The sequence below is a fragment of the Montipora capricornis genome, chromosome 6 (assembly GCF_036669925.1).
Source record: "Montipora capricornis isolate CH-2021 chromosome 6, ASM3666992v2, whole genome shotgun sequence".
NCBI classification, from domain to species: domain Eukaryota; kingdom Metazoa; phylum Cnidaria; class Anthozoa; order Scleractinia; family Acroporidae; genus Montipora; species Montipora capricornis.
Genome location: NC_090888.1, coordinates 16,925,031 through 16,937,644, shown reverse-complemented (window position 1 = coordinate 16,937,644; position 12,614 = coordinate 16,925,031). Strand labels below are relative to the sequence as shown.

Here is a 12,614-nt window from a genome sequence, read left to right as displayed (position 1 = left end):
AGGTTTCGTGAAGCACTTTAAAATAAATATAAGCGATATAAAAACAGAACGACGTTTCGATGACTCCATGTCATCATTATGTGCTATTTCCATTTTTGGTTAATCAGCTTCGCAGTTTTGGTCGCGCCAGTCTGTCCCTGGTTTTGGTGTTGGTTTTTCTCCAGGGCTGCTTTTTGTTGAATACACATTTTTTCAGTTTTTTGTTCTTTTACAGAGTCTTCTGTTCCACCGGAAATTCTAGCGCGGGGCCCAGAGGCTGTGTATGCTTTTCAGAAGGCCCTGCAAACTGGGAAGTGCAAAGTTTATCGTGGGCGCATCATGCTTCTCGGACAGGACCGTGCAGGCAAAACAAGCCTGAAGAAATCTCTGCTCGGTTTGCCTTTTGACCCTTGGCAAGAGAGTACTGTTGGAGTTGAAGTTGATCCATCGACGTGTGAAATTGAAGTGGATCGAGTCATAAACTGGACTCCGAGTAAACGAAAGAAACTCGAGGAATCCGAGTTTGAGGAAGAAATAGCAAGACTAATTGCTAAAGATTTGGCCCAAACTGAAGCAAACAAGAAAAATGAGACTGCTGCGGAGTCACAATTTGAGCAGGTCCAGGTATGATAAACATGTATTTACCCAATCGAGTGAGACCTTCCGTAAGTGCTTAAATTCATTGCTTACAAGATTGTGTACTGGTGATGGTGTTAAAAAGTAATAATAATAATAATAATAATAATAATAATAATAATAATAATAATAATAATAATAATAATAATAATAATAATAATAATAATAATAATAATAATGATGGTGTCAGACCGATCGGTGTCGGTGAGGTACTACGAAGGATCATTGGAAAAGCCATACTTTCAGTGATCAAACCAAACATCACGAGCTCTGCTGGAAATTTGCAACTCTGTGCTGGTCAAGCAGGTGGGTGTGAAGCAGCTGTGCATGCTATGAGTGATATTTTTGACGAACAGGCTACTGATGCACCGCTCTTGGTGGATGCAGACAACGCCTTTAATTCACTCAATGGGAGGGTTCTTCTCCACAATATCTCCTACCTATGCCCACCAATGGCCATCTATATTAGGAACTGTTACAGTGTACCCTCCCGTTTATTTGTGCTCGGCGGAACCGAAATTTCATCATCAGAAGGGACTACACAGGGTGATCCCCTTGCAATGCCATTTTATGCAATAGGCAAAACTCCACTTTTAGAACTGGTAAAACCTCCTGCAACCGAAACCGATGTATCAATGAAGCATGTAGCCTTTGCAGATGATTTGGGGGGTGCTGGGGACCTGATTACTCTGCGACGCTGGTGGGACAACATAGTGCTGTAAGGTCCCACGGTAGGATATAATCCAAATGCAGCAAAGTCATGGCTAGTTGTTAAGCCACACACCGAAGTATGTGCACGAGAGGTATTTGAGAGAACCAACATTAACATAACAACAGAAGGAAGAAAATATCTTGGTGGTTTTATTGGGAGCGAGAGTGGCAGTGGCAAATACGCTGAAGAGCTAGTCAGCTCGTGGTGTGGACAGCTGAAAGTACTGTCGAAGATAGCAAAGACAGAACCACAAGCTGCTTATGCTGCGTTTGTGAGCAGGTTCAAACACAAACTGAATTATTATATTAGAACATTGCCCAACATCAAGCAACACCTCGGACAACTGGATGCACTTGTGGATCAAGTGTTTATCCCAGCAATAACAGATGGCCATATATGCTCTGCTGACGAACGACTCCTGCTCTCATTACCTGCAAAGAAAGGTGGCTTAGCCATTCCCATCTTCTCTGCTACTGCGGACTCCGAGTTTTCAAGATCCCAGAGCAGCCACAGAACAGCTGATAGAGCATATCAACAATCAAGATAGCACAGCACAGGTGGACAGCGAACTACTCAAGCACTCAAAACGAGACATCATAAAGGCAAGGGAGGAACACAGTGAAGCCGTCCTAGAGGTGCGAAGATGAGCCCCGAACAAGTGAGGGCAAATGACCTAGCCATGCTGAAAGGCGCCTCTAGTTGGTTAACTACACTACCACTGAAGTCAGAAAACTACAACCTAAACAAGAGGGAATTCTACGATTCACTATGTTTAAGGTACCGTTGGACACCGAAGTACCTCCCATCTGTATGTCCATGTGGCAAGAGATTCGATGTCGATCACGCGATGTTGTGTATGAAAAGTGGGTTTGTCCATAGGAGGCATGTCGAAGTGCGAGATTTGTTCGCATCGCTGCTCCAGGATGTATGCCATGATGTCGAGGTCGACCCACATCTGCAGACCCTAACCGGAGAAATTCTAACTAGCAGTACCAACTCATCAGATGAAGCCCGCCCGGATGTTAGTGCGCGAGGGTTTTGGCAAAGGGGGCAACGTGCATTTTTTGATGTAAGGGTTTTTAACCCATTTGCAAAGAGCCACCTAAACCAAAGACTTGAAACCGCATTCACTTCCAACGAGAATGAGAAAAAGAGGCACTACAATCAGTGTATCATTGAGGTTGAGCACGGCTCCTTCAGCCCCCTCTTGTTTACACCCTATGGCGGAAGTGGAAGGGAAGCTGAGCGCTTCTTAGCTGAGCGCTTCTTAGCTGAGCTCGCACACAAAGTCTCTTAGAACAAACACATGAGCTACAGCACTGTCATTGGCTGGCTCAGAGCCAAACTCTCCTTCAACCTACTAAGATCAGCTGTGCTATGCACAAGAGGTTCAAGAGCACCCAGGCAGGAATTTAATGTTGATGTTACCGAAGCAATAATCTCAGAAGCAACTGGAAAGATCAGATAATTAACTGTATATACATATTACATATATATTTTCTTAATTTTAGTTGTACATAGATTGTTGAATTTTTTTGAAATCCTTTTTAGGTGAAGTTTAAATAAATTTTCCAATAATAATAATAATAATAATAATAATAATGATAATGATAATGATAATAACAATCACTGGCTTAATGGGGACATGTACACTAAGAGATGTGTGGAAATTTCTTGGCAAAGACTTGTTCCCACAGATCAGCACTATCAGTGCCACGATACCGGCCTTAGAAAAGACATTTAAATTCTTTTCATTTTAGCCAATTTTAGAGGGCCATGTGGCACAGTGGTTACAAGACTGGAGTTGTATACGCATAAAAAGAGTTAAAAAACTTGTTGTCACTGACTAACAAACTTATGTAAAAAGGACGTTTCGGTCAAAATACTATGACCTTCTTCAGCATAAAATGGCTTACGAATACAACATGAGTGCTTAAAAAGCCGTAGAAACGTCACTTGGGATTGCCAAGGGCCTTGTAAATGTCCGGAATGTAAACGTGTTCATTAATGGAATTAGGTTCGCGAATTGAATGCCACGCTTCTAAAAATAATCTCTTTCCCCATTGGGGACAACGGTCAATTACCTTGACGTCGTTAAGGTCAAAATCGTGATTATTCTCTACGCAATGTTGGGTTAATAAAGAATTCTTATCTCCTGTAAAAATCGCTCTTTTGTGTTCTCTTGTTCTAGATCTTAAGGCCCTTGATGTTTGACCGATATAAACTTTGTCACAGTTTTTACGATTAATTTTATAGATGACTCCTGTTGATAGCTCGTTACTAAATTTGTCTTTAGGTTTTCTTAAAATGGAGCCGACGGTTATTACGGGTTTGTGGGCAACATTGATATTGAAATTATTTAAAGCACGTGCGATTTTTTCTGAAATTCCTTGAAGGTATGGCAACGTAACAAAACCTCTGTTGGTTTGAAACCGGTTTGAGGAACCAGTGGTACTTTTACAGCTTTTGATAAATTGGTCGGTGTAACCGTTGATCTTTACAGCGTCGACCACGTGTTCTCTACTTCAGATAATTTGTCTGCGTCAGTAGAAGGGATGTTCTTTGCTCTGTCGAGGATCATTTACAAGGCCCTTGGCAATTCCAAGTGACGTTTCTACGGCTTTTTAAGCACTCGTTTTGTATTCGTAAGCCATTTTATGCTGAAGAAGGTCATAGTATTTTGACCGAAACGTCCTTTTTACATAAGTTTTTTTAGTCAGTGACAACAAGTTTTTTAATTCTTTTTACATAAGTTTTTTTAGTCAGTGACAACAAGTTTTTTAATTCTTTTTATCATGCCTGACTACAACTAGACAATGTTGAAGCATGCCAGCGATTGATGAACGGATCTTTATTTATTTATTTATTTTGGAAAGGCAATGACCGTCGTGATATGGGAAATTATAGACCCATTTCAATCCTGCCAATAATAAGTAAAGTTTTCGAGAAAGAAGTTTTTCAACAGCTTTATCACTATTTGAAAGTTAATTCTGTTCTCTCTAAATTCCAGTCTGGCTTCCGCCCTCTCCACTCGACTGTCTCGGCGTTGATTCAAATGTGCGATGATTGGTCTGATAATATGGATAAGGGAAAATTGACAGGTGTAGTTTTTCTTGATATTCGTAAGGCCTTTGACTCAGTTGATCATTCGATTTTACTAGAGAAAGTTAAGTTTTATGGAGTCGCTGATAGAGAATTGATGTGGTTCAAGTCTTATCTTACTGCCCGACAACAACAATGTTTAGTAAATGGTTGCTTATCTTCTCAAAGTAACTTACTCTGCGGAGTTCCCCAAGGCTCTATTCTTGGCCCTCTCCTTTTCCTTATCTACATAAATGATTTACCAAATTGTTTAAAATTCACTACCCCCTGTTTATATGCAGACGATACTCAAATCTTTACCTCTAGTTTTGATATTGGCGCACTTGCCAATAATATAAATTCTGATTTAAAAAATCTAAGCGACTGGCTCACTGTTAATAAGCTCCAATTCCATCCTCTCAAAACTAAGTTAATGGTTGTTGGGTCAACATATAATTTGAACACTAAATCTAGAGATTTACCTAATGCAATCTCCATTGATAATAATTTGGTTTCACGCGTAACCTCTAACAAATGTTTGGGAGTTCTACTAGATGAAAAGCTTACATTTGAAACTCATATTGAGTATATATGTAAAAAGGCATGTGCTGGCATAGGTGCTTTGAGAAGAATTAAGCCTTTTGTCCCCCTCTGCACCCTCGTAACTTTATACAGATCACTCATTCAACCTTATTTTGATTACTGCTCACCCCTGTGGGATACATGTGGTAAGCAACTAAAAGATAAATTACAAAAAATTCAAAATCGTGCGGGAAGGGTTATTACAGGCTCTTCATATGATGTTAGGTCCACAGATATGTTGAATAACCTGAAATGGAAATCCCTTGAAACCAGGCGCTTCCATACAAAGGCTACCCTTATGTATAAAATCCTCAATGATCTATCTGCCCCCCAACTGAGTAACTCCTTTGTAAAGCTAAATGATACTAACATAAATTACAATCTTAGGAATATCGAGACTGATCTAGCACTTCCAAGGCCATACACAAATTTTTTGAATCGCAGCTTTAAGTATAGTGGTGCAATGCTCTGGAATAATCTTCCCTATGAGGCAAAGACCGCAAAATCGCTTTCTGATTTCAAACGCAAACTTGCGTCCTCGCCCTTCATGCTTTCTATTGGATCACACTGATTCTATGTAATATACTTCTATTTTAAATATATATATATATATATATATATACTTTATTGTAACGTGTTTACCTACGCCCCACCTGGAAACCAGCTTTTGTTGTGTGTGGCTAGCGTAATGAAATAAAGTTGTATTGTATTGTACTGTATTGTAGACCGTGAAAAGTCAACATTGTAATTGGGGGGGGGGGGGGGGGAAAGCGCGAATTGCCCCAACAGTTTTGACCAGGATTGTAGTTTTCAAGGTGAGGACAGTCTCAGTTGATTTGTCTGACCACCAGCCTCTTTCACAATGAAACATCTAAATCACCACTTTCCTTTCCAGAGGAGCAACCTTGAAGAGGAGGTTGAGGACCAAGAAAACCTGGAACCGCCGTCAAATGAGCCTGAATCATGGTCTTATGTGGACCAAAAGAGCGAGATTGCAGAGGAGGTGGGAAAATCCAAGGATGAAGGGCCAGTAGAGAAAAGCAACGAACTAGAGTTAAATATCGATAATGCCACTGTGCCAAATAATGTCGCTGACCTAGTTGTACATTACTTGCAAGATCAACGACTGGAAGATGAAATCAAAACAAAGGAAGTCATTTTAACTCTGTGGGATTTTGCCGGCCAACATCTTTATTATGCTGCACATTCCGTGTTTCTATCTCAGCGAGCAGTTTACGTCTTGGTGTATAATCTCAATAAAAACTTGTTGGCGGAAGCAAAGTCCTGTTGCAGACAGGGAATCAATGAGATTTTGTTGGATAATTTTAACAATGAAAGCAATTTAGATAATTTGGTGTCATGGCTGGTTTCAGTGCACAGTATTCGATCTGTTGCTGGTGATGCTCACAAATACTTTGAGAATGAAAAAAGGAAGCTGCCGTATCTCCGACCTCCAGTGATTATCGTAGGAACACATGCCGATCAGGCTTTTGAAGACGTGAAGACCACGGAAAAGCACATCAAAGATAGAATTTTAGGCAAAGAGTACGCGAAGCATGTCATAACGACATACTTTGCCGTTAACAACACGGCTGAGAACGACGAAGGCGTCGAAAAGTTGCGGCAGAAAATCATGGAAGTGTTAAACAATGAGCCATACATGGGTGAAGAGGTGCCGCTTAGGTCAGTAAGGTGGCAGTCGATCTTTTTTCTTTGATTTTGCTAATCTCCGAATAGGGAATAAAAATCTCCATTACTATCAAAGAAGTCGCTGCTTTTTCCTCAGATTTCAAAAGTGTTTGAGTTTCTCTCATTCGCTGAAACAGCCTTAACGTTTAGTGTAATTTCCTGTCAGACTTCTCACCATCTGGGCTTTTTTTTGTTTTACTTTGCGACCACTACTTCGCGTGTTCAGAACTGAGGGCTTAACCTTAAAAGAGCTAGATCAAGGAAAAAGGACATCAGTCAACCTTTAGTTATGGAGTGTGCGTAGTGTAGTAGATATGGCTCCCGGATTGCATTTCAGCGCTCTGGGTTGAATCCCAACTCATGTGCTCCAAATTTCACTCAGTTTTCCATCCATTCGTAGTGGTTAGAATGAGTACCAGGATCACTGGGGTCAAGTTGTGCATGCGACGGGATTGGAATACTGCCCACCCCTGCCGTAAGTTACTGTAGAAGCTGAAGAAAACTGAGGAGCCTTCGGGTTGCCTGCGACTTCTGTCGGCCTCTTGTCTTTTCATTCCCTTATCTGACAATCAGGAGTACTATTAGAGACAAAGCAGACCCTTATTGTAGATTTTGAGCTAATTTTGATTTCACATTTTCCTAGTTTGCGAAAAATGTGCCTTACAGATTTTTATTTTACTTTGCATGAATGCTGAATCAGAGCCGATTTCTTATTCCTGAATTTTGAGTGGGGGTCATACGGGTAGATTTTGAGAAAAACGTGATTTAAACTACTAGCGCCCAGTCTCTCCTTAAATACTCGGTCGTTCATTTTGGCCATTTGTTTACGTTTAAGTGTTCAATTTTCACATAGAATGGCAAAAGACTTAAGCAAACAGTAAATAGAGAATGAAAAACATCTTGGGACATTATTCAAAAGAGTTAGAAGTTGAGCTGTTATAAGCCATTAAAACTGTAGTAAGCCACCTTAAGTTCCCTAAGTCATTCTTGCGTCTCATTGTTATTCGCAGGTGGTTCTATTTTGAAAAAGTTGTGCAAGCTCTTGTAGCCAGGCCAATGTACCACATGGACCTTGATCAGCTTCTCCCTGTCATTAAACAATTTTGCCATATCGATGACCAGGACGAAACAACAGCCATGCTTAATTTCTATCATGACCTTGGTATAATTGTGAAGCATGGGCGGACTGTGGTGTTACAGGCCCAGTGGTTGATCGACTTATTCAAGCAATTAATCACTGTTCCGCCTTATGAAGAGGCTGTAAGTGAATTTTGTTATTTTAGGCATTTCTAATCTATGACCAAGAGAAGCAAAATAATCTACAAAAAGCTTTTTTTTTTTGTTAGGCCGCTTGCAATGTCCGTTTTCCTTTAAGCCCTGACAATTGCGGTGCTGAGCGAGCAAAACGTCAACAGACCACTACATATGAGGGGAGGGCGTGTCGAGTTACTGACTGACTGGCACGGGAAGTTGCAATCAGTCTACAAGTTGTTAAGAAAATACAGCTTGGTAAAATATCCAAATAGCGCTTTGTCTTTCCATAATTTTCCCGTGGTTGTTGAAGACTGATAAAGGATTTCAATCAGTGTTCTGACGTTGCCAAAGAGGCGTCCGGTTGCTCAAAGAAAGCTTAAGTTTCATGTGGCATTTACATTGTTCTGTTACTTAATTCTATTCCTATTCTAGGATGAGAAGAAGATCCTGTAACGTTTATTAAGAATATCGTACAGAAGCAGGCATGATATTTTGCTTGTTATGTTGTACTGTGACTTCTTCCCTTCTGCCACAGAGGCGTAAACTTGTGCACGTTTTTTGTCTTTTTGTGACCCATTCTCATGGTATCACCCGTCACCCATTCTCGTCCTCATACTTTTTATGACCCATCCTCATGGACGTTTCCCTTATACTTAGGATCCTTTGTGCGTGAATTGGTGGAAAGAACTCCAAGATACCGGCATTTTAAGGACAGCTCTTGTCGATTATGTTTTTGCTGATTTTATTGAGAAAGGCCTCCTAAAACAGGATATCCTTGAGATGATGGAGCTCTATGGATTAATCGCCAAATTTTCCTCAGAAATGTCGACTTCAGAAAACGAAGAAGAGCAAATCTACTTCGTACCAACACAGTTAAGGTCATCACCATTGGGCCTTTGCGAGATCAAACCGTCTGAGCTCGATCCATGTCCACTTTTTGTGCATTTTCTCGATGGGTTTGTACCTCATGGGCTGTTTCCACAGTTTGTGTCAAGATGCATTGGTTGGTGTTCCGAAAATGGGTTCAAGGAAACTCCTCAACTGTTCAATGATGGGGCCAGGTTTTTACTTGGAAAGCCGATTATATGCGCCCTTATCCTGATTTGCAGAAAACGTTTCATCAAGGTCGTTTTAAAAAGGGCTGAGTGTTCACTCGAACCGTCATCGAGCAATGCTTCAAATAAAATGGCCATCGAATTTCGCACCTTCATGGAGAAAACCTTAAATGGCCTCTCACAAGACCTTTCTTGGCCAAGTAATCTTCGGTATGAGTTAAGTGTGGCATGTACGCAATGCCAGCAAAGTGGCCACATGCTTTCCCAACATAGGTCTCAGAGTTTTGGCCAAGACGATTTCCCTCATCTTCTCCAAGTACCACCACCGTATGGAAAGCTGATTTGCACGAAGAATTTTGCGGATAAAGCGGTTACAGTTCTAGGACTGGAGAAGTGGTTTGAACTTCGACATTCTCAGGTAAAGGCAGTCTGTCAAATTCACTGAAGGCGAAGTGTAGTTTAGAAATGTAGACATGGTTAATAGTTGGGACCAGTTTTTCCAATCAATCAGCCAATCGTTTATTTACCCATGTAACGTCTTATGCCCTTGAAAGCTTGCTGAAAAATATGTGCAAAGTTGTCAGCGATATTATTAAAATTACAGTTATTTTTATTTTCATTTTTCTATTGCTGCTAAGATTGAGTGGAAACAGGCCTCATGCAAACGAGAGTTGAGGACAAACAACGATGAATGATCAAGTTATTTAATTGTAGGCATAACATATACAGTTTTTGTTAGAACTCTGTAATATAGGTGACACGTTATGATTAACATTTATCTTTCTTGTCAAGGATAAAATGAAAGGATTTATTAGTTTACCGGCAACAAATAGAGATAGAGATTTCTTTTTCTTTGCAGAACGAGGAGCAGAAAATGGATCTGATGCCATTGGCGAGTCCTGGGAGAAAAAAGGGGAAAAAAAGGAGCATGGAAGTGCGCATGTCTTCGGAGGCAGTAGGTACGTCAAGGATAAACTCCATTTTTGGTCATTGCCCCTTGCATTGTAAGGTAGTGGGAAGTTTCCTCTGTTCGTTGAGTGACCTTCAACATTGTATCTGTTTGTCGAATTTCTGAATGTTGTTAAGACGAAAGGCATAAATTGAGGAGGCAGTTTGTGGCCCAGTGGTTATGGCGCTCTTCTTGAAATCCGGACATCCCCGGATTCAAGACTCGCTCTGGCTACCAATTGAGTCTGGGTTCAACTTCTCGGCTGCGCTTAAAATTGTTGTTGTGTTCTGTTGTCTGTCATTTGTTCGGAGTTGTTAGCCTCTATAGGCTACTGGCTGAAATCCGAGCAGAAATAAAGTTTGCATGTTTGCACGCATGATAGCAATGGATGAAGATATTGCTTAAAAAACTTATTTGAGAAGAGTTGACAATGGCTTTGAAAAGTAAAAATTTAGAACGTTTCGGTTACTACTGTAACCTTCTTCAGCCAAAAATGTAAATGTAACCGCGTCCTAGTGCGCTATAAAGGTAAAACTAACAATGAATAAATCAAACTAATTATGAACAATGAATGTGTTAATGAACGTTTTATACTAGCAGTCAAATGCTATGAGATTGTGGCGAGGGAACTGTAACAATAGCGCGCCAAGATCCTAAAAATTCGTAAGATTTTTATAAACACTTGGGAACGTAAATCTTGAGATTTTTAGAATCGTCGCGCGCTATTGTTACGGCATGTTTTTACAGTTCCCGCCTCAATTTCATAGCATTTGACTGCTAGAACTTTCATTAACACATTCATGTACATATTTTAATTTATTCTTTTCACTTGTACATTTATACTACACTAGGACGCCGTTACATTTACATTTTTAGCTGAAGAAGGTTACAGTAGTAACCTATACGTCCTAATTTTTTGCAATACCTGGCTACAACCCAAACATTTTAAGGATGCTGCTTGCTCGGTTCTACCAATCGGGGTGACTGTGAATCAAATCAGATCAGATATTGTTTCATGAAGGGGGAAAACCGAAATACCCGGCGGAGAAAGCCTCTCGGATTGGAGTAGAGAAGGAACAACTCAAACCATATATGACGCTGACTCAAGACTGATCGTCAGGGATGTATTAAGACCGGTTTTGTCAGGCCGATAAATCGTACCGTGTAAATTGTGTAAAACGTGTAATTTTTTCTCAAAAGATCTTCGCGTTGTCCTTTTGGTATCCGCCATTTTCAACGCTGCAGTTTTTTAAGTACTTATGCGCATTATCCACTCGCATACCTCATGATTGACCTGGTGGTTTCTACTTGGAGTGTCGGCCGGACTTCAACAAATCTATTTCACTGCAACAGATCTATTTCATTGCAATCGGTCGTTCATCTGCTGTCAAAATGCACGCAAGATTTGCGCTCCGACGCCGTCGGGCCGATAAATCTTACCGTGTAAACCGGCCCGCTTTAAGCGACGATGAATGTTCTCATCGACAGGGCGTCAAGTGACAAGTGACACTCAGAAAATTGAAAATAAAAAAGACAGTGGCCAAAAAATAGGAAAAAATTGGAATTCCCATACTAAAAGAGAAACAAAATAAGGAGCTTTCCTTGAATTCTATCCTCAGTCTTAACAAAGCCAACAACAGCTCTGTTCTAGAACCCAAGGCTTTATTTAATATCTAACAGACAAGAAGGCATGCATCCTTCCTAGAAACAAGTGTCAAAACTTGTTACCAATGAGAACTTGTCCTTCACCTACCAAATTACAGCACATACAGTACATAGCTTTTTGAAACAGAAAGATAACCAGCAAAAATATTTCTTTTTGCAAACAGTTACTGTAATATCAAAGTTCATATTTACCAAATGTGTTCTTACATTCAATAAAAACTAACAAAGACTACTCGTAACCAAAAAAAGTCTCATTAATGCTTATTATTTTTTGGCTTTTTTAGCAGACTGGATAACCTTAGCTTTGCTCTTATTTTGGGCGGTGCTTGTCGTTGATGACATTTCCTTGTCCAACAGTTTACGCTGTTTTTCAGTCAACGATTTTCCTCTCTTGTTCTATTTTTCTCTAAGCATTTCATTGCATTCAATTCAGAAGCCGAATTAAAATTTCTTATGTTCCAAAGTTTATTCAAAGCTACCACATCTAAAATTACGTCTTGTCCAATTTTGGCGGACATGAATAGGTTATTACGTTAAGTATATCCGAAAAATTATGCGGTGTAAAAACACGAGTTTGTTTGTAATGGTTACACCACTCTAACAGCCATTACAAAACGTATAAGGCAGAAAACTATTTGAAACTGTTTTTGAATAAATATTGCTATAAAAATAAAGATACAATTGGCTTTAAAGAGATGACATATTAATAAAACAATTATTGTTCTATCAAAGGATGAAATTGGATTGAATTTCTTGCTCCCCACATGGCAGCTGCACAAGCATGCAAATGACCTCCCAGACTCCTTTTCTCAGTTGCTACCAAAAACATTGAGAAAGTCTGGGCATGAGTTTCAGTAGATAATCATTCAAACAGGCCTTAGATTCTCCGCGTGTTTTTGAAGAATTTACCAATTTTATGGAGAATTTTATCTCAAATACTTCAAAATGTCCCCCCGCTCAAAGTAAAACATTAAAAAAAAAAAAAAGCAAGCAGACCAAAAAATAGGAAAAA

The 12,614-nt window shown here is 39.9% G+C and overlaps 1 protein-coding gene across 3 annotated transcripts in view; it reads left to right on the top strand.

Moving 5' to 3' along the window:
- The window catches only part of LOC138051629 (uncharacterized), a 36,751-nt gene that overhangs the window by 21,382 nt on the left and 2,755 nt on the right, over positions 1–12,614 (top strand). For all 3 annotated transcript variants that reach the window (XM_068897869.1, XM_068897867.1, XM_068897868.1), the window contains 5 exons: positions 215–603; positions 5,886–6,673; positions 7,690–7,939; positions 8,591–9,406; positions 9,848–9,947. In XM_068897869.1, the coding sequence (XP_068753970.1) occupies positions 215–603; positions 5,886–6,673; positions 7,690–7,939; positions 8,591–9,406; positions 9,848–9,947 (2,343 nt within the window). The remainder of the gene's footprint in view (positions 1–214; positions 604–5,885; positions 6,674–7,689; positions 7,940–8,590; positions 9,407–9,847; positions 9,948–12,614) is intronic.